General features: G+C 43.7%; 1 protein-coding gene across 2 annotated transcripts in view; it reads left to right on the top strand.

The window, feature by feature from the left end:
* The first annotated feature begins 1215 nt into the window (after positions 1-1215).
* The window catches only part of LOC139541501 (collagen alpha-1(XXIV) chain-like), a 316499-nt gene continuing 291628 nt past the window's right edge, over positions 1216-26086 (top strand). For both annotated transcript variants that reach the window (XM_071346202.1, XM_071346201.1), the window contains exons 1-2: positions 1216-1701; positions 15963-16033. In XM_071346202.1, the coding sequence (XP_071202303.1) occupies positions 1646-1701; positions 15963-16033 (127 nt within the window). In that variant the 5' untranslated portion in view covers positions 1216-1645. The remainder of the gene's footprint in view (positions 1702-15962; positions 16034-26086) is intronic.

Below are 26086 nucleotides of genomic sequence, written 5' to 3'. Positions count from 1 at the left end.
ATATTCTATGTCTGACTAACCGAAGGGGCATATACAGTATCCCTGGATTTCACAGCCTAGGTCATCCTTATTCATATACAGTATGCGATTGGTGTTCTGTCACTCTGATGTTACTCTATAGGACTCTCTGATTGTTGCACTGTCACTCTATCTGATACAGTATACGACTCTCTTTCTGATGTGACCTGAGTATGACCTGATCATTATTGTTTTCGGCTTGAGCCTAAAATAGCACAGAACCCACATGGGCCTCCCATCAACTACAGTTTTATTGCAATAAAAGCCTAAGAAAAAGGAAATAGGCCACCAATCACTGTCTGCATGCCAAGATGGGTAGCAAAATGTGAATGTTAAAGTAACTGTTCTGTGTTTCCAGTTTTCTATGAAATATGACCTATAGTTAATTACAATATGAGTGAAATAGTTTTTCTTCCCATTTTTTTATTAAGTATGTTTAAAAGCAGCTTTTCTGTTTTGGAATGGTGTGGGCGTTTACCAGCAACAGAATGGTGTGGGCGTATACCGGTCAATAAAAATATTAATGCGAGTAGACCGCTGATTGGCCAGCTCATCCACCTCAGGAATCAACAACATTATTCATCCTCCCTCCAGGGGTAGATGTAACATAGTAAATGTAAATCCGAGATGCTCCAATTGGTATGTTATGTTAGGTTTCGTATGGTATGCATTAATTTGTAGATGTCCATCATCCATTTCGTATGATATGTTACGAATTAAAATGTATATTATATGTTACTAATTGCAATTTGTACAGTATGTTACAAATTGCAATTCGTACAATATATTACAAATTTGGTCAAATGCATGATGTTACAAATTCCAATTTGTTGTGGAATGTTAGCTAGGCTATTGGTTAAGGTTAGGGTTAGGAGTTTAGTTAAAGGGTTAAGGATAGGGTTATGGGAACAGTTAGCTAACATGCTAAGTAGTTGCAAAGTACTTAAAAAGTAGCAAGTAGTTGCAAAGTTACTAATTAGCTAAAATTTTCCATGAAGAGATTCGAACACTCAACATTTGGGTTGGTAGATATTCCCGTTATATGCTCTTTGCCTTAAAGTAACTTTCTGTCTTATGTAACCATACTAAACATATATTATACTAATTTGAGAGTGCCGGGTTTACGTTTACTATGTTACGTCTAGTTTATGAGACCAGGCTGAGCCTGGAGGTTAAGTACAGAGCTGGCTGCGCTCTCTCTCTATCTGTCTGTTGGAGACCACTCAATAGAAAGCATCGAACTCGGATTCCTCTTATGCCACTGTAAATATCACATTTAAATACTGCAATTCTTTGTCGCACTGCTCTTTCTCGTCATACATTGATTTCTATCTACAGTCACCAGTCTACTTGCGTGCGCGCCTCTTTGGTAGGTCGAGAGAGAGAAAATAATCACTGCGCTCTGCAAACCGCAAAGCAAATGAGTTGGGGGAGAAGTTTTGAGTGAGTGGGAAAGCCGTGCTTGCTCCTTGGACTGCATACAATGAGGAAATTCTGAGGTGGCATTCTTCGTTCAGTTACGCTTCCTTTGGCTGTATGTAACTAATGGCTAGCTCATGAACCTGGATCCTCTTGCGTGGAATTCTGTTTTCACTTAGAACTCTGCTGCCTGGACAAATGCATACAAATGCATTTAGGAGCCCAACGGACAAGGAGTGGACACGTTTCTCCAACAGCAATAACGTGAGTAAGAAATAATAGCCTCACAGAAAAATGCATAGCCTAATGTAGACTATTCGATTGTAGAATGCAGAAACACAGAAATAGAAGTAATGCAACGGAAATGGATATGCAGTTTGAAAGTGCAATTTAACCAATTTTCCTTTACCAGACCTGTATACCTGTTCTGACAGGTCTGTGAAAGGAATCAGCGGAGCTTATTTAGCTTGTAGGCATTTTCCTTGAAACTATAGAGGACTGATCAGCACCAGCCTAATCTTAGCAAGCAATTATGTAAAACAGAGATTGTAACTAGGTTGCCAAGAACATGAAGCCAAAAAACTGAAGCAAACTGTTCGGCTCAATTGATCGTTTGTAATGGATGGTATATTAATTAATTGGGTGTTAAATTCAGCATTGATCTTGCTCAATGTTGTTACGCGCTCGGGTACAGCCAGTGTTCGTGGCTTTGACCTCTCCAACCGTCATGCTGCGCGCACAATTGATCTGCCAGCTAATCCTGTCAACCCGGTACTGGCTGCTTGAAGAACGAAAAGGGAAGTTTTCTCTTTTCTCTCTCTCTCTCCCATCATTCCCCTGCTACCCCTTATAGCAGAGCTTTTTTTTCTTTTTTGGCATTTTGTCACGTAGGCTACACATAACTGTTCTGTACAATTTGGAGACTACGTTTTCTAGCGCAACAATGTACCGACTATTGGAGGCTTTTACCAACAACCGGTCTAATCAAAAAGTTAGAACAGTCCTTGATGTTAACAAAATATAAGGAAATAATGCCATATTCAGCATAATAGCAAGGAAATAATGCTTTATTTCCTATCAATTGTCCATAACATCCAAAAACTGTGTATAACTGGAGGGCAGTCATCCAGTCGGAGTGAAATTCCTATTGTTTCGAATCAAAAACACTCCAGATAAGGAACGCGGACTAAAATGAACAACTGTTCAGTTTCCAAAAAACATAATAATTCCTACAATTCTGTAGAACCTGTCCAGTACATAATCAGATGACTGGCCGACAGACTGATGCGCAATTGACCACAGCGGTTGCTCTGATTGAAAATATACTCTATAGCAGTTATGCCTAAACATTCCAAATGTGTGTATTGAATATTTACATCTAGGCATGTTGTTTATGCAGTGCTGTTACATTTGGCTGGGACTTTTGAGCCCATATAGAAATCTACATGGAAACATAATAGCATTAAGACCACAGAGCAAAACAAAGCAAGAAACGTTGCCAAGCTGTCTTTATAAATACAGTACAAGTCAAAAGTGTGGACACACCTACTCATTCAAGGGTTTTTCTTTCCTTTTTTTGTAGAATAATAGTGAAGACATCAAAACTATGAAATAACACATATGGAATCATGTAGTAACCCAAATTACAGCTTTGCACACGCTTGGCATTCTCTCAACCAGCTTCATGAGGTAGTCACCTGGAATGCTTTTCCAACAGTCTTGAAGGAGTTCCCACATATGTGGAGCATTTGTTGGCTGCTTTTCCTTCACTCTGCAGTCCAACTCATCCCAAACCATTTCATTTGGATTGAGGTCAGGTGATTGTGGAGGACAGGTCATCTGATGCAGCACTCCATCACTCTCCTTCTTGGTCAAATAGCCCTTACACAGCCTGGAGGTGTGTTGGGTCATTGTCCTGTTGAAAAACTGATAGTCCCACTAAGCGCAAACCAGATGGGATGGCGTATCGCTGCAGAATGCTGTGGTAGCCATGCTGGTTAAGTGCGCCTTGAATTGTAAATAAATCACAGACAGTGTCACCAGCAAAGCACCCCCACACCATCCCACCTCCTCCTCCATGCTACACATGCAGAGATCATCTGTTCACCTACTCTGCGTATCACAAAGACACAGCAGTTGGAACCAAAACTCACAAATTTGGACTCATCAGACCAAAGGACAGATTTTCACCTGTCTAATGTCCATTGCTCGTGTTTCTTGGCCCAAGCAAGCCTCTTCTTCTTATTGGTGTCCTTTAGTAGTGGTTTCTTTGCAGTAATTCGACCATGAAGGCCTGATTCGCGCAGTCTCCTCTGAACAGTTGATGTTGAGATGTGCAGTTAATTGTCGATTTCTGAGGCTGGTAACTCTAATGAACTTATCCTCTGCAGCAGAGGTAACTCTGGATCTTCCTTTCCTGTGGCAGTCCTCGTGAGAGCCAGTTAACTCATAGTGCTTGATGGTTTTTGCGACTGCACTTGAAGAAACTTTCAAAGTTCTTGAAATTTTCCACATTACTTTAAGACATGAAGGTCAGTCAATGATGGATTGTCGTTTCTCTTTGCTTATTTGAGCTGTTTGCCATAATATGGACTTGGTATTTTACCAAATAGGACTATCTTTTGTATAACACCCCTACCTTGTCACAACACAACTGATTGGCTCAAACGCATTAAGAAGGAAAACATTTCCACAAATTAACTTTTAAGACGGCACACCGGTTAATTGAAATGCATTCCATGTGACTACCTCATGAAGCTGGTTGAGAGAATGCCAAGAGTGTGTAAAGCTGTCATCAAGCCAAAGGGTGGCTACTTTGAAGAATCTCGAATATAACACTTACCTTGATCTGTTTAACACTTTATTGGTTACTACATGATTCCATATGTGTTATTTAATATTTTTGATATCTTCACTATTATTCTACTTTGTAGAAAATAGTAAAATAAAGAAAAACCCTTGAATGAGTAGGTGTATCCCAACTTTTGACTGGTACTGTATATAACAAAACCCTATATGATGTAAAAGAGCAAAGCCAGTAGCCAGACACTCACCTTTTTTGTAAATGTCTTGTATGAATAGGCTATTATTCATTAATCTATCCAAAATTATGCATTGTGCGTATTTCACCTGGGACCATTATGGAGTAGACCAGGAAATGTAATAGATGTGTGTATATAACAGAAGATTGCTTTGATTTTCACTGAGAGGAGTTAGTGTATGCTTCACTGGTGCAGTGACATGCAGTGAGAGCAGAGTGGTGGTTCCTGAGGAGAGAGGAGAGTTCCTAGCTTGACAATCACTCACTGTTATGTGTGTGGTTGACTCTGAAGCCAGCCAGTGGTTTGTGTGCCTGGAATACTAGCCCAACTCTCTCATAGACTTGTCAGATGGCCTGAAAATTACACAGTTGCTACCGCTCTCTTGGAGGAAGATATAACCACCATTGAATATTAAGCTTTTGTTATTGTCTATAGCCAGTTTTTGTATTGTCCTGGTTATGACTTCCATCTCTTGCCTGTGGTGAATACACGACACATTTGTGGTGAATACCCTGCCATAAACGGCCACTACAGTGTCTGTGGTGAATACCCTGTCATAGACGGCCATTACACAGTGTCTGGGGTGAATACCCTGCCATAGACAGCCAATAAACAGTGTCTGTGGTGAATACCCTGCCCTAGATGGCCACTAAACAGTGTCTGGGATGAATACCTGCCATAAACGGCCACTACAGTATCTGTGGTGAATACCCTGCCATAGACGGCCACTGAGCAGTGTCTGGGGTGAATACCCTGCCATAAACGGCCACTACAGTGTCTGTGGTGAATACCCTGCCATAGACGGCCATTACACAGTGTCTGGGGTGAATACCCTGCCATAGACAGCCAATAAACAGTGTCTGGGGTGAATACCCTGCCATAAACGGCAACTACAGTGTCTGTGGTGAATACCCTGCCATAGATGTCCACTACACAGTGTCTGTGGTGAATACTCTGCCATGGACGGCCACTACACAGTGTCTGTGGTGAATACCCTGCCATAGACGGCCACTATACAGTGTCTGTGGTGAATTCCCTGCCATGGACGGCCACTACACAGTGTCTGGGGTGGGAGAAGTGAAGTCTGAGTATGAATGAATGGACCTGAGAAGAATCAAGTTACTTGCCTGGTTACCCAGACTCTTTGCTCCTGCCAAACGTTATGCCACACCCACAGACTTTAGTTTCTTCTCCGCAGTGATTCTGGATCTGAGTACCTCCCAGATTTTGTCTTGTACAACACCCCTCTTTTTGACGACACCACCAACAACTTCAATGACGGCAGTCTCAGACTGAAGTATGCAGAGAACGATAGAGCAGCGTAGGAATTCAGTTTGAATCGCAGGCATCTAAGTTACACCATGTGGGTCAGGTCATGTGAAATAACCTACACAGCGTTGAACCACTTTCAACATGACTCCTCTTTGGTAATCAGCCTCCCTCAAATGGAGCTGTGGATGGCTAATGTCTATCCCATTTGGTTGGAAAATACACTTCTAACTTAAAGTTACACACATATAGTACCATGTAATAATGTTTGTTGTTGTGTGTGTATAATAACATGTTACCAGTACATAGTAAGTACACGATAATAACTAATCTGAATTTGGCAATTTTTCTGTCTTCAATTCATGTACGTTATCTGTAGTACTGTATGTAGCTGAGCAATAACATCCTGGTTACCAAAACAGATGTCAAGTCAGTAGCTACCTGGTGTAAAGGCAGGCAGCTTAATGTAAAATGATCCCTTGTTGGGTAATCAGTGTCTGGTAGGACTTTGGCCTGTCTGTGTGAGTGAGTGTGTGTGTTTAGCCCTCCCCACATCTGCAGTACCCTGCGACAGGAAAAGGGCAAACCAATAAAGCCGGCTGGAAGTTTACTCACAGCCCTTTGTCTGCTAGTTGTCTTGTGGGCTAAGTCAATCTTTACATTTGTGTGCAATGAACTCTTGACTCTGTGACCAATTCTGAGTGTTGACAAGCTATAGTGTTACTACTTAGCTTACCCTTTGTATTGGAACCACACAGAGACAGATGCCTGGTTTACAATAATAGGGCTGAACTGAAATGAACTGTGCTGGCTCAGATATTTCATTTTTACATTGTCCTTTGCAGCATGGTTCCAGCAAATACGGTGGATGCGTAACCAGGCCAGCCCAGTATAGCTCAGCTTGGTTTGGCTCAGCTTGTCCCACCCAATAAGGTGAAGCAGGCAACAGTGGAATAGCAATGTGTGATAGAATAATGAGCCTCGGGACTTGGAAAGTGTTTATCTGCTAGCTCAAGTGCTGATGGCTATTTGGATCTGATTTAACAATCCAATGCCTATGTAATGAAGTCATAATCTGGATACAGGTGTTAGAGGTGGGAGGTTGCCAAGAGGAATAGAGATTGGCCCCAGATCAATAACTCATTCATGTTGGAGAACGATGTGGCGGTTTGACACTCAGAGAGGAACATGCAGAAACAGAACACAGATATTACTGAGGAACTCGCACATTAATTTGTCATTTATCTCTCATTAATTTCATTCAGAGAATTTCTGAACGCTTATTAGCATATAGCTAGCTAATCAAGGAATGTAGCCTACCCTGGTGTTATGCTTACATGGTTGGCTACTTTCACTGTCTTGGATGTTTTGACATACAAGTGGAAATACAAGTCCCAGTCTCAGCGATAATACCCAATCTCCCCTTTCCCTTGTGTTTTATGTTAGATTAGTAACTACCTCTACTCTGCTCTACTCTATGTTGACATCTGAACAGAGCTACTGAGCAGAGAGACAGACCATATAGCTGCCAAAGTGTCAGTCGTGTTTATTATAGAGGAGGCATCTCAGGCAACAGGTCCATAAAATGCTTCCAGGTCAAAGGTCAGTGGAAAACTGACTGAAAAATATGTTGTTGTTTTGCTGGTTCACATGGTCTGTGTCTTGCTTTGTTATTATGTGTTAATGATGGACAGTAATCTTTGTGCCCTTTGTGTTTATTCTGCATGATTTATGTGTACTTTCCATATACCAAAGATTTAGCTTTGTGTCGTTGTATTTAGGGTAGTATTTCCCCATGATCTATCAATGCCTTTCCTTGTGTTGTATGACTATATTTAGTCAAAGACGTGTTCATTGTACAAGGGCCATTGGATTCAACATATTCACACCGCAGTTGAGTTCAGTATAGCTTATGGGAGGAAACATGTTGTTGGAGTTGTTATGGAGGATCAACAGCCTTGCATGGTTTGTTGCAACTAATTGATTCGCTAAGTGGCTTGCCAATTAGCCATGTAAATAATAACACTGTACCATAAATGTAGCTGCTAACGAAATCACACTCTGGCAGTTGTCATGAAACAGTATAAAGTTAGGAAAATTGCCTCCCTTTCCTTATGGAGATTATAAACAAGAGTTAAGTGGATTTTGTCGTGTTTGCCAAGTGAAATGTACTCTATGCTTCCACTCTGCAGTTGTCAGCATGCTTCAGCTCGGCTCGCATACTCCCTTAAAAGACATTCTCTTGAAAAACAAGAAAAAAGCCGGCAATAGTACTGTTTGTCCATTTTGAGACTCCGTAGCCAGAATACACTTCCTCAAAATAGTCTGAATTAATCTAAGATAACTCAAGAAATCTGTCTTTAATTTTGACATGTTTGGTGCAGTATTTCTTAATGAACAAATGCATGAAAACGAGTCATCTGTCGTGGAATGACAACAAAGACTTTACTGAAGAATCCCAACTATTGACCTATCACGGGTCAAGGGGCGTAGACTTCGGCTACAGACTTTCCTTAAGAAAAAAATGTGTGTCCTTGAACAACCCCAAAAAAACTTACCAAAGTCCAAAACGAACTAAAACATCACAAGATGTTGTCATAATATATGCACAGACTCTTCAGAACTGTTTCTGGTGGGAAGAATGCTGACGCCAAGGTGGGAAGAATGCTGACGCCAAGGCGGGTCGCTAGCAACCCACCTCAACAACATCCGGTGAAATTGAAGAGCGCCAAATTCAAGTGTTATACATCAGTTAAAAGCTTAACTTCTTGTTAATCCAGCCGCTTTGTCAGATTTCAAAAAGACTTTACGGCGAAAGCATACCATGGAAAACCACTCACATCAAAAAAAAATCCCACTTCCTGGATTGATTTCCCTCAAGTTGTCACCTGCCATATCAGTTATGTTATACTCACAGACATTATTGTAACAGTTTTGGAAACTTTAGAGTGTTTTGTATCCAATACTACCATGCATATGAATATCCTAGCTTCTGGGCCTGAGTAACAGGCAGTTTACTTTGGACACACTTGTCATCCAAACCTCAAAATACTGCCCCCTTGGCCGAAGAGGTTGCGCCTGAAATGGCTCCCTATTCCATATATAGTCCACTAATACCTGTGGCCCTTGGTCAAAGAAAGTCCACTATATAGGGCATAGGGTCCCATTTTGGAAGCCTATTCAGGGTGCAAATGGAGACTTTTCTGTGTCCTGGACACTGGACAGACTCTGCAGCAGATTATTTATAGTCTTGACATGGCACTCACTCCTCACATAGTGGCATTTCCCTGGGTCAACACAGCAGTGTTTGGGGAGCTTTGTTCTGCTTTCAGCAGTCGTTCCCATAAACCACTGGGACGGAAGGCAACAGGCATGTCTGTCTGAGTGTCTTCTTGTCACAGAGACATAGATTTACCTCTAAGTTTTATACGGAAATCCAGTGTTGATGTTAATTGCATTTAAATTCATTCAGTTCAGTTTACTTCCTGAATTGAAATTGAGTTGACCCCCAGGCACCCTCCAAGCTTTTAGTAGTTTAAACACTCAATCAACCTGGTCCATGCTATATTTAACTAAAATGGCAAAACAATTAAGGCAAATTCTCACAATTCCCACTATGCGACACGTTGTGTTGTCTGATGTCATCGTTAGGTGTAGTGTAGTGAACCCAGGAGCCAGGTCTGTTTTGGAGCCAGGGAGCTGTGTGTATGAGGCTTTAAATAGCCCTACCGGAGACCTAGACAGAGACAAGGCTGTCAGAATCTACCTCGCATTGCCATTGGCTCTCTAAATGTGGATGTAAGTGTTACTAACAGTATATAATCCACTTTTCCACGCGTAAACCCACCAAGATTTTAAGCTGAACCAGCTACTCTACTAAGGCCTTATAAATGACAGTTTTATCCTCCTACATATGAATCATTGTATTCATATAGCCTATATGTTTTCCCCTTCCTGGAGTGTGGGGGGGTATATGTCTGTATTTCCAGCTTTGGAATCTCACACCAGTATCTCGATGGGGAGCAGGTGTTCCTTCTCGTTCTCTCTCTCTCTCTCTCTCTCTCTCTCTCTCTCTCTCTCTCTCTCTCTCTCTCTCTCTCTCTCTCTCTCTCTCTCTCTCTCTCTCTCTCTCTCTCTCTCTCTCTCTCTCTCTCTAACCCCTCTCTCTGTCTCTGTCTGTCTTTGTCTGTCTCTCTCTGTCTCTGTCTCTTTCTCCTTCTCTCGCTCTCTCTCATTCTCTCTCTCTCTCTCTCTCTCTCTCTCTCTCTCTCTCTCTCTCTCTGTCTCTCTCTCTCTCTCTCTCTAACCCCTCTCTCTGTCTCTGTCTGTCTTTGTCTGTCTCTCTCTGTCTCTGTCTCTTTCTCCTTCTCTCGCTCTCTCTCATTCTCTCTCTCTCTCTCTCTCACTCTCTCTGGAAAAAAACAACATGTCTGCCTCTGTCTGTCACTCTATCTAACAACCAGAGCCACACACAAGCTGCTAAACCCCTACTGATGTATACCCCCTATACTTATACCTAACCACCATATCCCCTTACCTTATTTTGTCTATCAGAAAGAGGCCACACAGCAGGAGAGGAGAGAGCTGGCTGTATGCTGATGTATGTCATTATTGCTCGCTATCCCTTGAAGTTACTGACCGTGTTGCAGTCTTGGATTCAAACAGTTTTTAAAATAATAAAAAATACTTCATACTGTATGTGCCTGATTGCGCTTGCGTGGTTTTATGGACCAAAACGACAAACCCTGCCCATCTGGCACTCCAGGCAAGCTAGAGCAAACGCTCAATATATTTGATGGATTTCAAATAGCATTTGAACCCAGTTCTGCTGTGTTATAGAATCGAATAAAACTTTATTGTCCTTCCAGGATGTAAACTTTTATTTGGCATCAGCTTCCATTTAAAGGATCACATATACATACATTCTCACATCATACACATTTAAACCAGTCAGTCCATCATGTTGCATACAGTACACGAACAACATAGATGACATTAATACATTCACTCACAAACAACCACTGTCCCAACTGCACTGGATAGATAAGTACACAATTTACTTTGCATTTAGTAATTCAAAAGCACAAGGAACAAATTAATATTTGAACACGTTCTTCTTGGCCATGGGAGTTCTGAAGCGCCGGCCAGAGGGAAGCCTCTCGAACTGAGGGTGTAGAGAGGGTGTGAGAGGTCGCCAATGACAGCCAGGGCCTTCTTTTTGTTTGCCTTGCGGAACAGACTGCTCAAATGTGCCTGTGGTTGACCAATTACTTTGCTGGCTGTGTTTACTATTCTGGTCAGTTTTATTTTGCTCCTCACGCTCAGATTACCATACTAGACTGTCAAAATGAATATGAGGATGTTCTCCACCAGCTCAGATTACCATACTAGACTGTCAAAATGAATATGAGGATGTTCTCCACCAGCTCAGATTACCATACCAGACTGTCAAAATGAATATGAGGATGCTCTCCACCATCTCAGATTACCATACCAGACTGTCATAATTAATATGAGGATGCTCTCCACCAGCTCAGATTACCATACCAGACTGTCATAATGAATATGAGGATGCCCTCCACCAGCTCAGATTACCATACCAGACTGTCATAATGAATATGAGGATGCCCTCCACCAGCTCAGATTACCATACCAGACTGTCATAATGAATATGAGGATGCTCTCCACCAGCTCAGATTACCATACCAGACTGTCATAATGAATATGAGGATGCTCTCCACCAGCTCAGATTACCATACCAGATTGTCATATTATGAGCACCAGTGACATTAGTTTGTTTGCTTTAAGATCGATAGCTCTTTGACGTTCACCCATGTCATCTCTTAATTGGGCGGCAGGTAGCCTAGTGGTTAGAGCGTTGGACTAGTAACCGGATGGTTGCAAGATTGAATCCCCGAGCTGACGAGGTAAGAATCTGTTCTTCTTCCCCTGAACAAGGCAGTTAACCCACTGTTCCTAGGACATCATAGAGTTTGGTCCTAACTTACAAAAAATATATGAAAATGTGCTCAGGTGAAACATCCTCACTTTCTTTGAATTGGCACCATTCTCATTTTGTTAGAATACTCATCAATATGAACGGACTGCCAAAGGCATCTTTTCTACGCTTTCCATGACAGCTATGATTATATATGCAGTACTTCTTGTCAATCTGATGGATTCGGTCTGGTCAGAAGGCACACTTCATCTCTCTGTCTCATTAATTCTCAATGTTATTTTTATTATGTAAGTGTGTCCAATATATAGTTACTGCCTGAAGGGTTGTACTGTACTAGTCTGCACCTCCTGTATATATTGTCTCTAGCATGGAGAAATACCTTCAACCATGTATATATTGTCTCCATCATGGAGAATCATCTCCAGCCATGTATATATTGTCTCCATCATGGAGAATCATCTCTAGCCATGTATATATTGTCTCCATCATGGAGAATCATCTCCAGCCATGTATATATTGTCTCCAGCATGGAGAATCATCTCTAGCCATGTATATATTGTCTCCATCATGGAGAATCATCTCCAGCCATGTATATATTGTCTCCAGCATGGAGAATCATCTCAAGCCATGTATATATTGTCTCCAGCATGGAGAATCATCTCTAGCCATTTATATATTGTCTCCAGCATGGAGAATCATCTCTAGCCATGTATATATTGTCTCCAGCATGGAGAATCATCTCTAGCCATTTATATATTGTCTCCAGCATGGAGAATCATCTCTAGCCATTTATATATTGTCTCCAGCATGGAGAATCATCTCCAGCCATGTATATATTGTCTCCAGCATGGAGAATCATCTCTAGCCATGTATATATTGTCTCCAGCATGGAGAATCATCTCTAGCCATGTATATATTGTCTCCATCATGGGGAATCATCTCCAGCCATGTATATATTGTCTCCAGCATGGAGAATCATCTCCAGCCATTTATATATTGTCTCCAGCATGGAGAATAATCTCAAGCCATGTATATATTGTCTCCAGCATGGAGAATCATCTCCAGCCTTGTATATATTGTCTCCAGCATGGAGAATCATCTCCAGCCATTTATATATTGTCTCCAGCATGGAGAATCATCTCAAGCCATGTATATATTGTCTCTAGCATGGAGAATCATCTCTAGCCATTTATATATTGTCTCCATCATGGAGAATCATCTCAAGCCATGTATATATTGTCTCCAGCATGGAGAATCATCTCTAGCCATGTATATATTGTCTCCAGCATGGAGAATCATCTCCAGCCATTTATATATTGTCTCCAGCATGGAGAATCATCTCTAGCCATGTATATATTGTCTCCAGCATGGAGAATCATCTCAAGCCATTTATATATTGTATCCAGCATGGAGAAACATCTCTAGCCATTTATATATTGTCTCCATCATGGAGAATCATCTCTAGCCATGTATATATTGTCTCCAGCATGGAGAATCATCTTCAGCCATTTATATATTGTCTCTAGCATGGAGAATCATCTTCAGCCATTTATATATTGTCTCCAGCATGGAGAATCATCTCCAGCCATTTATATATTGTCTCCAGCATGGAGAATCATCTTCAGCCATGTATATATTGTCTCCAGCATGGAGAATCATCTCCAGCCATTTATATATTGTCTCCAGCATGGAGAATCATCTTCAGCCATGTATATATTGTCTCCATCATGGAGAATCATCTTCAGCCATTTATATATTGTCTCCATCATGGAGAATCATCTCCAGCCATTTATATATTGTCTCCAGCATGGAGAATCACCTCTAGCCATTTATATATTGTCTCCAGCATGGAGAATCATCTTCAGCCATTTATATATCGTCTACAGCATGGAGAATCACCTGTAGCCACATATATATTGTCTCTAGCATGGAGAATCATCTCCATCCATGTATATATTGTCTCCAGCATGGAGAATCATCTTCAGCAACATATATATTGTCTCCATCATGGAGAATCACCTCTAGCCATTTATATATTGTCTCCAGCATGGAGAATCATCTTCAGCCATTTATATATTGTCTCCAGCATGGAGAATCACCTCTAGCCATGTATATATTGTCTCCAGCATGGAGAATCACCTCTAGCCATTTATATATTGTCTCCACCATGGAGAATCATCTTCAGCCATTTATATATCGTCTCCAGCATGGAGAATCACCTCTATTTTTGAACGTTCTATAAGAGGTCAGACTAGAAAGAATCCTTCAACATATGTTCGGAGTGATATCACGTTATTTGGAATGTGAATGGTAAACTCCCCTATCTTACCTAGGCTTATGTGTTGCTGCCACCCATACTACAGTAGAGATGGATGTGCCTGACATTTTTAAGGTGATACTACAAAGGAATATGTGATATGAGTGGTACAATCCTGTGATGTTGTTTACTGTAGGACATGAGTGAATCTCTGCCCATCAACAGTTTGTAAACTCAGTATGTCTCTCCATGCAGTTAGGGTTGAAACAGAGCAGTTTGTGGTGGGCAGTGCCCTCTAGAGGTGGGGTCAGTCAGTGGGAATCCCCCTTGTGGGACTACTGTTTGTTCTCCAACGGAACCCCCTGTCCATGTGTGTAGAGGCAGGAGGAGGGGTATGGTGGGGTTTTGGCAGTGACAGAGCAGCCCTTCTCCCTAGCCAGGAAAACCAGTGGCGTCTCGGTGGTATAGACCAGACCCCCTATTTGTCATCGCTATTTTCTGGTGAACCCCCCACACCACCATCTACCCAAACCTGCCTAAAAACTTACCCCAGGTTTATATTTTGGCACACAGAGCTCCTGCAGGGCCCTCTGTTTTATTTTCATGTACCTATGGGGATACATAGTCACCCTCTCACCCTGAACCACCAGTAGGTCAATGATTCAAACAGCACAATAGATGCACTTCTCCCCTTCTTGGAAGACCATTTGTAGAGACAAAGCCAATGTTTATGTGAGACTGTTAAGACTAAAATACACTAAGGCTGCGTTTACACAGGCGGCTTGATTGGTATTTTGACCAATCAGATTAGCTCTTTTGCCGATAATTGGACAAAAGATACTACAAAGGAATATGTGATATGAGTGGTACAATCCTGTGATGTTGTTTACTGTAGGACATGAGTGAATCTCTGCCCATCAACAGTTTGTAAACTCAGTATGTCTCTCCATGCACACAGATTTACTTAAATGTAAATGTAAATGTAAAAGATCATAGTTGGGCTGCCTGTGTAAACGCAGCCTAATGGTTTCCCCTACCTGGGCCCTACCATGGTTTCCCCTGGAGATATATAATCAGTCCAGTACACACAGCCACTGGCCAATAACAGGCCAGAGGAGAACAGGAGAAAGCGCACGGTCATCATCAGTGATCTATCTGTGTGAGTGTTGTTTTTCTTGTTCTTGTTGTGTACAGTACTTGTTAGTTACAAGCTCTCCCTTCCCATCTGTCACTGGTAATACTGGACTCGTGGCAGATGATGAGGGGTTTGGATGGACTTGGTCTGTAGTTGTACTTTCCCTTATTTTCTCCAGTCAGAGAGTACTAGGAGCCAGAGGGACCACAGCTCAGAGTATATCAGTTGTTACACTCCCTCAGCAGGGGGTCGAAAACAATCGGATGCGTCCGGTTTTCAGGGGAAATGGAAAGAGAGCCTGTGACGCGGCTTCCGCTTTTGGACATTAACAAGGCGACACTACATCTTAACTCCTCCTCCACATTTACTGGATTGGTTGAACAGTGCGGAAAAGAAGTTTGACAGTTTGACCAGAAATAAATAAATGTCGCTCACGCATTTATTTTATGCCTCCTACGTTAGGTTAGCTGTGACAGAACACTAATGTGGTCGCCAGTTGGATGAAACATTTAGTATGCATCTGTAGTTGTAGTAGTTGATTTACGACGTATACAGTGTGATTCTTGTGTGTTGGACACTGCTTCCTAGTGCCCATGACTGTACTGTAGACGAGTACACATTAAGCCCATTTCTTAATTGACCTCGTATAATGAATGAATAGCTATATGATAAGTTGTTTGGTCTTCAGTGAAAACATAGAGCTTCTTATATGCGTTACCACTTTATGATAGAGAATGTTTATTGTCTCATTTGTCTCTTTATGATTAATGGGATCACTGACTTGGATCCATTGACTCAAATCAAGAATATCCCGTATTGGTTTGGTTTCCCATTTTCTTTGACTATGTTGTTTTTCCCCTGTAGGAGAACCCTCCTCTTGCTCCTGTCAATATGCACAGCAGTACTGTCTGGAGAAGAAGACTACCGAGCACAAGGTAAGCAGCCTCCACCTCCTCCCCCGCTAACTCCCCACTCTAACTCCAGCTGTACATTGTAGCAGTATACACCAACCCCGTTCCTACCCCACATCCACTAGCCGTCTCTGTTGCCATGGATTTGTTGTCTCATCATAAAGTGATGTCAACAAAAATGAACAAACTCCTTGTTCTTCAAATGGAAACTGTTTCGCTATGAAAAGTATTGATTGTTACCGGGGCTTGTGCGGGTTTTATAGAGATGGGTCTTAGTTTGACCAAGTGACATTTCACTTGTTGGCACCAGACATTCTGAGAGGGTGGGTGAATAGTGACTCTTGGTTGCAGAGTTGCAGAATGCCAGCACTTCTGATGAGTTGTTGTCATTGCTTTAGGGTTCAAACATGCCAACAGAATGATATTACACAAAATAAGTGATTTATGACATTACCCTAGTATCAAGGACAGAAATTCTCCTTGATATGTGTTATTATTGCTCTGTGTTTGTATACATGTATGTATGAGTAATAACATAATGGTGAATAAGCAGGCTGAGGCCAGGGGGTCTGTCTGTCTGCCTGTGAGTCAGAGGGACAGCTGCACATGGGAGCTCCTCTCCTCTTCCAGTTCTTTTTTTAAACCCTCCCTTACATGTCTGCTCTTGCTCCTCAGGTCCTAGAATGCAGGTATAGACAACCCAAATAGCTTACTTCCCTTCTCCCATGTTCCCCTGTGTGTCTCTCTCTCTCATTTCAATTCAATTCAAAGGGCTTTATTGGCATGGGAAACATATCTTTACATTGCCAAAGCAAGTGAAATAGATAATAAACAAAAGTGAAATATACAATAAAAAAATTAACAGTAAACATTACACTCACAAAAGTTCCAAAATAATAAAGACATTTGTCTATATACAGTGTTGTAACGATGTGCAAAGTTAAAGTACAAAAGGGAAAATAAATAAACATAAATATGGGTTGTATTTACAATGGTTTTTGCTCTTAACTGGTTGCCATTTTCTTGTGGCAGCAGGTCACAAATTATGCTGCTGTGATTGCACACTGTGGTATTTCACCCAATAGATATGGGATTTTATCAAAATTTGATTTGTTTTCAAATTCTTTGTGGGTCTGTGTAATCTGAGGGAAATATGTGTCTCTAATATGGTCATACATTGGGCAGGAGGTTAGGAAGTGCAGCTCAGTTTCCACCTCATTTTGTGGGCAGTGTGCACATAACCTGTCTTCTCTTGAGATCCAGGTCTGCGTACAGCGGCCTTTCTCAATAGCAAGGCTATGCTCACTGAGTTGTACATAGTCAAAGCTTTCCTTAAGTTTGGGTCAGTCACAGTGGTCAAATATTCTCTCTCTGTGTTTCTCTCTCTCTCTGTGTTTCTCTCTCTCACTCTCACTCTCACTCTCTCTCTCTCTCTCTCTCTCTCTCTCTCTCTCTCTCTCTCTTTCTCTCTCTTTGTCTCTCTCTCCATCTTTCTCGCTCTTTCTGTTTTTCTCTCTCTTTCTCTTTCTCTGTCTCTCTTTCTCTCTCACTACGTACACCAATGAATTAAACTGAAGAGAACAGGGAAACTAAAGGTCAACCAGACTGAGATAATGCTTTAATGTGTTTGGCAACAGCTCTTTCTCTGGACAGATGCAGCGGATAAGTTGATAAGGTGATATCCATCAGTATTCCAGATAAGTATCAGGAAAAGAGACAGCGGTTGAGAGGCTTGGTCGGATGATTACATATTTCTGTTTCTCCTCTCTCCTCCCCTCCTATGACCGATGCAGAGCAACAACAAGTTCAATCAGAGTTGTATGTTTAGCTGTCGGTGTTATTGTCCACTGGAGGAGGAACTGCTGTCAATCAAGTTCAAAACTAGTTTCACGTGGTGTGGGTCTCAACACACAAAAACAAGCAAACAGAAACTACTAGGCTTACATCTGCTAAGGATATTATTATGGTGCAAGACCTTGGCTGACACCAGAGGTGAAAGTATATGTAATTTCTTACCGGTACTGGACACCCAAGTGCGCGCATGCATTTAAAAAAATAGGCCTGCTACAAAAATTACAGGGTAGCCTACTCTGCTGATACTGACAAACAGATCAATAAAAACGATGTTGTCTGATCCATATGATGGGCCTACGAAAAGGGGAGATATACAATATGATGTCCATTTAATCTGGAGGAGGAAATGATTGTCCAAAAACAAGAAGTGGCACTGACCCAGCAATGAAGACAGTGAATATGCAGACTCACCGGGGATGTGGCCGATGTTCTCTGCTGGTGCCAATGAGATAGGCTACTGTTCGCCCAAATAGGTTAAAATAACTAAAAGACAGATTGGAGTCTTTTCATTGTCGACTCTTTACAGCAATAGCCATTTGCTTTCCAAATAGTTTTTCCTCGATTGTATTTTTAAATACTGCGATTTACATATTACGATTTACATATCTGCATATTCACTGTCTTCATTGCTGGGTCAGTGCCACTTCTTGTTTTTGGACAATCATTTCCTCCTCCAGATTAAATGGACATCATATTGTATCCTGTGGGTACCTTTGCCACTGTTCCACCCCTTGTGTATTGCGCTGTCATGGTGTAGCCTTGCTGGGTCTCTGCTTTTCACTGACAGTCACAACTCAACATTCTTCAATTTGGTATTTGCAGTGCGCTGCACAAATTGTGGGGCCTTCCGACTGTAAGCTATGCGTTTTAAAACAATCCTCAGCAAAAAAAAACAAATGTAAGCTAATGATCCTCATGCTTTCTGGTGTTGTAGCCTATTTTGAATGATTGTATTTATTTCTGTATAGACAGGAGTAAGCTAATTAGGCTATATAATTTTGGCAATATAATTTTATTTACTTTCGGGAAAGCTTAGCTTCCCCTAGCTTTATGGACACACCGCCTATGCCTTTTACTGTGGCCTAAACACAACCAGTCATGATGATTTCATCTGATTGTCAAACAATCACTTAACAAAAGTGCTCCTGTAGGCTACCCACGCGCATTTGTTCACTCACAAAATACCCAACAGTGCACCGTGCACCTTTTAATTTGATGAATGGAAAGAGACAGCTGTTAAAGAACACCTATGTGTATTGTAATGGCATTCTGTGATTATCATGAAGCCTACACTTGTAGCCTGAATTGATGCATCCACTGTTGTCCACTCACGCCTCGGTCTCGGCCACTCATCTCCGCAAGCGTCTCTGCCCCTCACCTCCGCCTTCACAAAATGTAAATGTTCTCCCCAAACTACAACGCAATTTGGAGCGTAGAGCACCTGGTTTCCAGTCATTTCAGTAATTCTTCATGCGGCTGACATGCAGTAATGGTAATGAATGGTAATGGTAATGAATGGTGTCATAGCCTATGGCCTATGGCATGTTGTATTAATTGTGATAAGCTCACACTTTACCTATACCCCCACTATTTATTTTGCCGGGACGCCGTACCAGACCGTGCCGACTTACTTTCCCCCCTGGCTGACACTCAACTTGAATAAAACAGTGCACTGATAGGGGCTGGCCACTCAACATGTATATTGTAAAAGACAGGGATATTACAGAGGACACGCCAGATATATTCCATATGCTTCCAACATGAATTGGCTCCACTCCTCCTCCTGAGGCAGGCCTATCCCCAGCTCCACTCCTTCTGAGGCAGGCCTATCCCCAGCTCCACTCCTTCTGAGGCAGGCCCCACCAGCTCCACTCCTCCTGAGGCAGGCCCCCCTCCCAGCTCCACTCCTCCTGAGGCAGGCCTATACCCAGCTCCCCTCCCCTGAGTTAGGCTCAACTCAGGCTAAACCCAGGCAGTCACGGTTGCTCCAAGTCCTTTACCACCACCGATAGTACAGTACCAGTCAGAAGTTTGGACACACCTACTCATTCAAGGGTTTTTCTTTATTTTACTATTTTCTACATTGTACAATAATAGTGAAATATCAAAACTATGAAATAACACATATGGAATCCATTAGTAACCAAAAAAGTGTTAAACAAATCAAAAATATTTGAGATTTGAGATTCTTCAAAGTAGCCTCTCTTTTCCTTGATGACAGCTTTGCACACTCTTGGCATTCTCTCAACCAGCTTCATGAAGTAGTCACATGAAATGCATTTCAATTAACAGGTGTGCCTTGTTAAAAGTTAATTTAAGTTGGAATTTCTTTCCTTCATAATGCTTTGAGTCAATCAGTTGTGTTGTGACAAGGTAGGGGTAATATACAGAAGATAGCCCTATTTGGTAAAAGACCAAGTCCATAATATGGTAAGAACAGCTCAAATAAGGAAAGAGAAACGACAGTCCATCATTACTTTAAGACATGAAGGTCAGTCAATGCGGAAAATTTCAAGAACTTTCTTCAAGTGCAGTCGCAAAAACCATCTAGCTCTATGATGTAACTGGCTCTCATGAGGACTGCCAGAGGAAAGGAAGACCCAGAATTACCTCTGCTGCAGAGGATAAGTTCATTAGAGTTACCAGCCTCAGAAATCGACAATTAACTGCACATCTCAACATCAACTGTTCAGAGGAGACTACGTGAATCAGGCCTTCATGGTCGAATTACTGCAAAGAAACCACTACTAAAGGACACCAATAAGAAGAAGAGACTTGCTTGGGCCAAGAAACACAAGCAATGGACATTAGACCGGTGGAAATCTGTCCTTTGGTCTGATGAGTCCAAATTTGAGATGTTTGGTTCCAACCACCGGGTCTTTGTGAGACGCAGAGTAGGTGAACAAATGATCTCAGCATGTGTGGTTCCCACCGTGAAGCATGGAGGAGGAGGTGTTATGGTGTGGGGGTGCTTTGCTGGTGACACTGTCTGTGATTTATTTAGAATTCAATGCACACCTAACCAGCATGGCTACCACAGCATTCTGCAGCAATACGCCATCCCATCTGGTTTGGATTAGTGGGACTATCATTTGTTTTTCAACAGGACATTGACCCAAAACACACCTCCAGGATGTGTAAGGGCTATTTGACCAAGAAGGAGAGTGATGGAGTGCTGCATCAGATAACCTGGCCTCCACTATCACCCAATGAGTTGAACTGCAGAGTGAAGGAAAAGCAGCCAACAAGTGCACAGCATATGTGGGAACTCCTTCAAGACTTTTGGAAAAACATTCCTCATGAAGCTGGTTGAGAGAATGCCAACAATGTGCAAAGCTGTCATCAAGGCAAAGGTTGGCTACTTTGAAGAATCTAAAATCTAAAATATATTTTGATTTGTTTAACACTTTTTTGGTTACTACATGATTCCATATGTGTTATTTCATAGTTTTGATGTCTTCACTATTATTCTACATGTAGAAAATAGCAAAATAAAGAAAAACCCTTGAATGAGTAGGTGTGTCTAAACTTTTGACTGCTACTGTATGCTATTATTCTGTCTCTATATCATTGTAGACCCCACCACCACCAACACTACACCACCACTACACAGCAGGATCAATCCATCATAAGAAGAAGAGGAGGAGGAATGCAGAACAGAGCAGAATGCTCAGTGACTGACTGAGGGCTGGGCCAGGGCAGCTTGTCTTCACATAATGAGACAGCTTGGAATCCTGGCTAATGTTACCCCAGGCAAAGAATGTCAAGGACATCGATTCTCTTTGCTGTGCAGCTAGCGAGAGGAGAGGAGAGTAGAGGAGAGTAGAGGAGAGGAGAGGAGAGGAGAGGAGAGGAGAGGAGAGGAGAGGAGAGGAGAGGAGAGGAGAGGAAAGGAAAATAAGGGAGAGAAGAGAAGAGGAAAGAAGAGATCTATTGTAGATACTTAGTCTGCATCCCAAATGGTACCGTTTTCCATATTTAGTGCACTACAGGCCCTAGTCAAAAGCAATGCACTAAATATGGAATAGGGTGCCACTTTGGATGCCTATACAACTAGTCCCCAGTCTGCATACACAACTAGTCCCCGGGCTGCATACACAACTAGTCCCCGGGCTGCATACACAGCTAGTTCCCAGGCTGCATACACAACTAGTCCCCAGTCTGCATACACAACTAGTCCCCATTCTGCATACACAGCTAGTTCCCAGGCTGCATACACAACTAGTCCCCAGTCTGCATACACAACTAGTCCCCAGGCTGCATACACAACTAGTCCCCAAGCTGCAGACACAGCTAGTTCCCAGTCTGCATACACAACTAGTCCCCAGGCTGCATACACAACTAGTCCCCAGTCTGCATACACAACTAGTCCCCAGGCTGCATACACAACTAGTCCCCAAGCTGCAGACACAGCTAGTTCCCAGTCTGCATACACAACTAGTCCCCAGGCTGCAGGCACCACTAGTTCCCAGGCTGCATACACAGCTAGTCCCCAGGCTGCATACACAACTAATCCCCATTCTGCATACACATCTAGTCCCCAGGCTGCAGGCACAACTAGACCCCAGGCTGCATACACAACTAATCCCCATTCTGCATACACAACTAGTCCTCAGGCTGCAGGCACAACTAATCCCCATTCTGCATACACAACTAGTCCACAGGCTGCAGGCACAACTAATCCCCATTCTGCATACACAACTAGTCCCCAGGCTGCAGGCAAAACTAATCCCCAGGCTGCAGGCACAATTAGTCCCCAGGCTGCATACACAACTAATCCCCATTTTGCATACACGACTAGTCCCCAGGCAGCAGACACAACTAGTCCCCAGGCTGCATACACAACTAATCCCCATTCTGCATACACAACTAGTCCCAAGGCTGCATACACAACTAATCCCCATTCTGCATACACAACTAGTCCCCAGGCTGCAGGCACAACTAGTCCCCAGGCTGCATACACAACTAATCCCCATTCTGCATACACAACTAGTCCCCAGGCTGCAGGCACAACTAGTCCTCATTCTGCATACACAACTAGTCCCCAGGCTGCAGGCACAACTAATCCCCAGGCTGCATACACAACTAGTCCCCAGGCTGCATACACAACTAGACCCCAGGCTGCATACACAGCTAGTTCCCAGTCTGCATACACAACTCATCCCCAGGCTGCATACACAACTAGTCGCCAGGCTGCATTCACAACTAGTCGCCAGGCTACAGGCACAGCTAGTTCCCAGGCTGCATACACAACTAATCCCCAGGCTGCATACACAACTAGTCCCCAGGCTGCATACACAACTAGTCCCTAGGCTGCAGGCACAACTAATCCCCAGGCTGCAGGCACAACTAGTCCCCAGGCTGTAGGCACAACTAGTCCCCAGGCTACAGGCATAATAGTCCCCAGGCTGCATACACAACTAGTCGCCAGGCTGCATACACAACTAGTCGCCAGGCTACAGGCACAGCTAGTTCCCAGGCTGCATACACAACTAATCCCCAGGCTGCATACACAACTAGTCCCCAGGCTGCATACACAACTAGTCCCCAGGCTGCAGGCACAACTAATCCCCAGGCTGCAGGCACAACTAGTCCCCAGGCTGCAGGCACAACTAGTCCCCAGGCTACAGGCATAATACTCCCCAGGCTGCAGACACAACTAGTCCCCAGGCTGCATACACAACTAATCCCCAGGCTGCATACACAGCTAGTTCCCAGGCTGCATACACAACTAGTCCCCAGGCTGCATACACAACTAATCCCGAGGCTGCATACACAGCTAGTTCCCAGGCTGCATACACAACTATTCCCCAGGCTGCATACACAACTAGTCCCTAGTCTGCAGGCACAACTAATCCTCAGTCTGCAGGCACAACTAGTCCCCAGGCTGCATACACAACTAATCCCCAGGCGGCAGACACAGCTAGTTCCCAGGCTGCAGGCACAACTAGTCCCCAGTCTGCAGGCACAACTAATCCCCAGGCTGCAGGCACAACTAGTCCCCAGGCTGCAGGCACAACTAGTCCCCAGGCTACAGGCATAATACTCCCCAGGCTGCAGACACAACTAGTCCCCAGGCTGCATACACAACTAATCCCCAGGCTGCATACACAGCTAGTTCCCAGGCTGCATACACAACTAGTCCCCAGGCTGCATACACAACTAATCCCGAAGCTGCATACACAGCTAGTTCCCAGGCTGCATACACAACTATTCCCCAGGCTGCATACACAACTAATCCCCAGGCTGCATACACAACTAGTCCCTAGTCTGCAGGCACAACTAATCCCCAGTCTGCAGGCACAACTAGTCCCCAGGCTGCATACACAACTAATCCCCAGGCGGCAGACACAGCTAGTTCCCAGGCTGCAGGCACAACTAGTCCCCAGTCTGCAGGCACAACTAGTCCCCAGTCTGCAGGCACAACTAGTCCCCAGTCTGCAGGCACAACTAGTCCCCAGTCTGCAGGCACAACTAGTCCCCAGTCTGCAGGCACAACTAGTTCCCAGTCTGCATACACAAGTAGTCCCCAGGCTGCAGGCACAACTAGTTCCCAGTCTTTATACACAACTAGTCCCCAGGCTGCAGGCACAACTAATCCCCAGGCTGCAGGCACAACTAGTCCCCAGGCTGCAGACACAACTAGTCCCCAGGCTGCATACACAACTAGTCCCCAGGCTGCATACACAGCTAGTTCCCAGTCTGCATACACAACTAGTCCCCAGTCTGCATACACAACTAATACCCAGGCTGCATACACAACTAGTCCCCAAGCTGCAGGCACAACTAGTCCCCAGGCTGCAGGCATAACTAATCCCCATTCTGCATACAGAACTAGTCCCCAGGCTGCAGGCACAACTAATCCCCATTCTGCATACACAACTAGTCCCCAAGCTGCAGGCAAAACTAATACCCAGGCTGCATACACAACTAGTCCACAGGCTGCATACACAGCTACGTCCCCAGGCTGCAGGCACAATTAGTCCCCAGGCTGCATACACAACTAATCCCCATTTTGCATACACAACTAGTCCCCAGGCTGCAGGCACAACTAGTCCCCAGGCTGCATACACAACTAATCCCCATTCTGCATACACAACTAGTCCCCAGGCTGCATACACAACTAATCCCCATTCTGCATACACAACTAGTCCCCAGGCTGCAGGCACAACTAGTCCCCAGGCTGCATACACAACTAATCCCCATGCTGCGTACACAACTAGTCCCCAGGCTGCAGGCACAACTAATCCTCATTCTGCATACACAACTAGTCCCCAGGCTGCAGGCACAACTAATCCCCATTTTGCATACACAACTAGTCCCCAGGCTGCATACACAACTAGTCCCTAGGCTGCATACACAGCTAGTTCCCAGTCTGCATACACAACTAATCCCCAGGCTGCATACACAACTAGTCGCCAGGCTGCATACACAACTAGTCGCCAGGCTACAGGCACAGCTAGTTCCCAGGCTGCATACACAACTAGTCCCCAGGCTGCATACACAACTAGTCCCTAGGCTGCATACACAGCTAGTTCCCAGTCTGCATACACAACTAATCCCCAGGCTGCATACACAACTAGTCGCCAGGCTGCATACACAACTAGTCGCCAGGCTACAGGCACAGCTAGTTCCCAGGCTGCATACACAACTAATCCCCAGGCGGCAGACACAGCTAGTTCCCAGGCTGCAGGCACAACTAGTCCCCAGTCTGCAGGCACAACTAGTCCCCAGTCTGCAGGCACAACTAGTCCCCAGTCTGCAGGCACAACTAGTCCCCAGTCTGCAGGCACAACTAGTCCCCAGTCTGCAGGCACAACTAGTTCCCAGTCTGCATACACAAGTAGTCCCCAGGCTGCAGGCACAACTAGTTCCCAGTCTTTATACACAACTAGTCCCCAGGCTGCAGGCACAACTAATCCCCAGGCTGCAGGCACAATAGTCCCCAGGCTGCAGACACAACTAGTCCCCAGGCTGCATACACAACTAGTCCCCAGGCTGCATACACAGCTAGTTCCCAGTCTGCATACACAACTAGTCCCCAGTCTGCATACACAACTAATACCCAGGCTGCATACACAACTAGTCCCCAAGCTGCAGGCACAACTAGTCCCCAGGCTGCAGGCATAACTAATCCCCATTCTGCATACACAACTAGTCCCCAGGCTGCAGGCACAACTAATCCCCATTCTGCATACACAACTAGTCCCCAAGCTGCAGGCA

The sequence above is a fragment of the Salvelinus alpinus genome, chromosome 16, assembly GCF_045679555.1.
Source record: "Salvelinus alpinus chromosome 16, SLU_Salpinus.1, whole genome shotgun sequence".
NCBI classification, from domain to species: Eukaryota; Metazoa; Chordata; class Actinopteri; order Salmoniformes; family Salmonidae; genus Salvelinus; species Salvelinus alpinus.
Note: the sequence above shows the minus strand (reverse complement) of the source record. Positions and strands in the feature narration are given on the sequence as shown.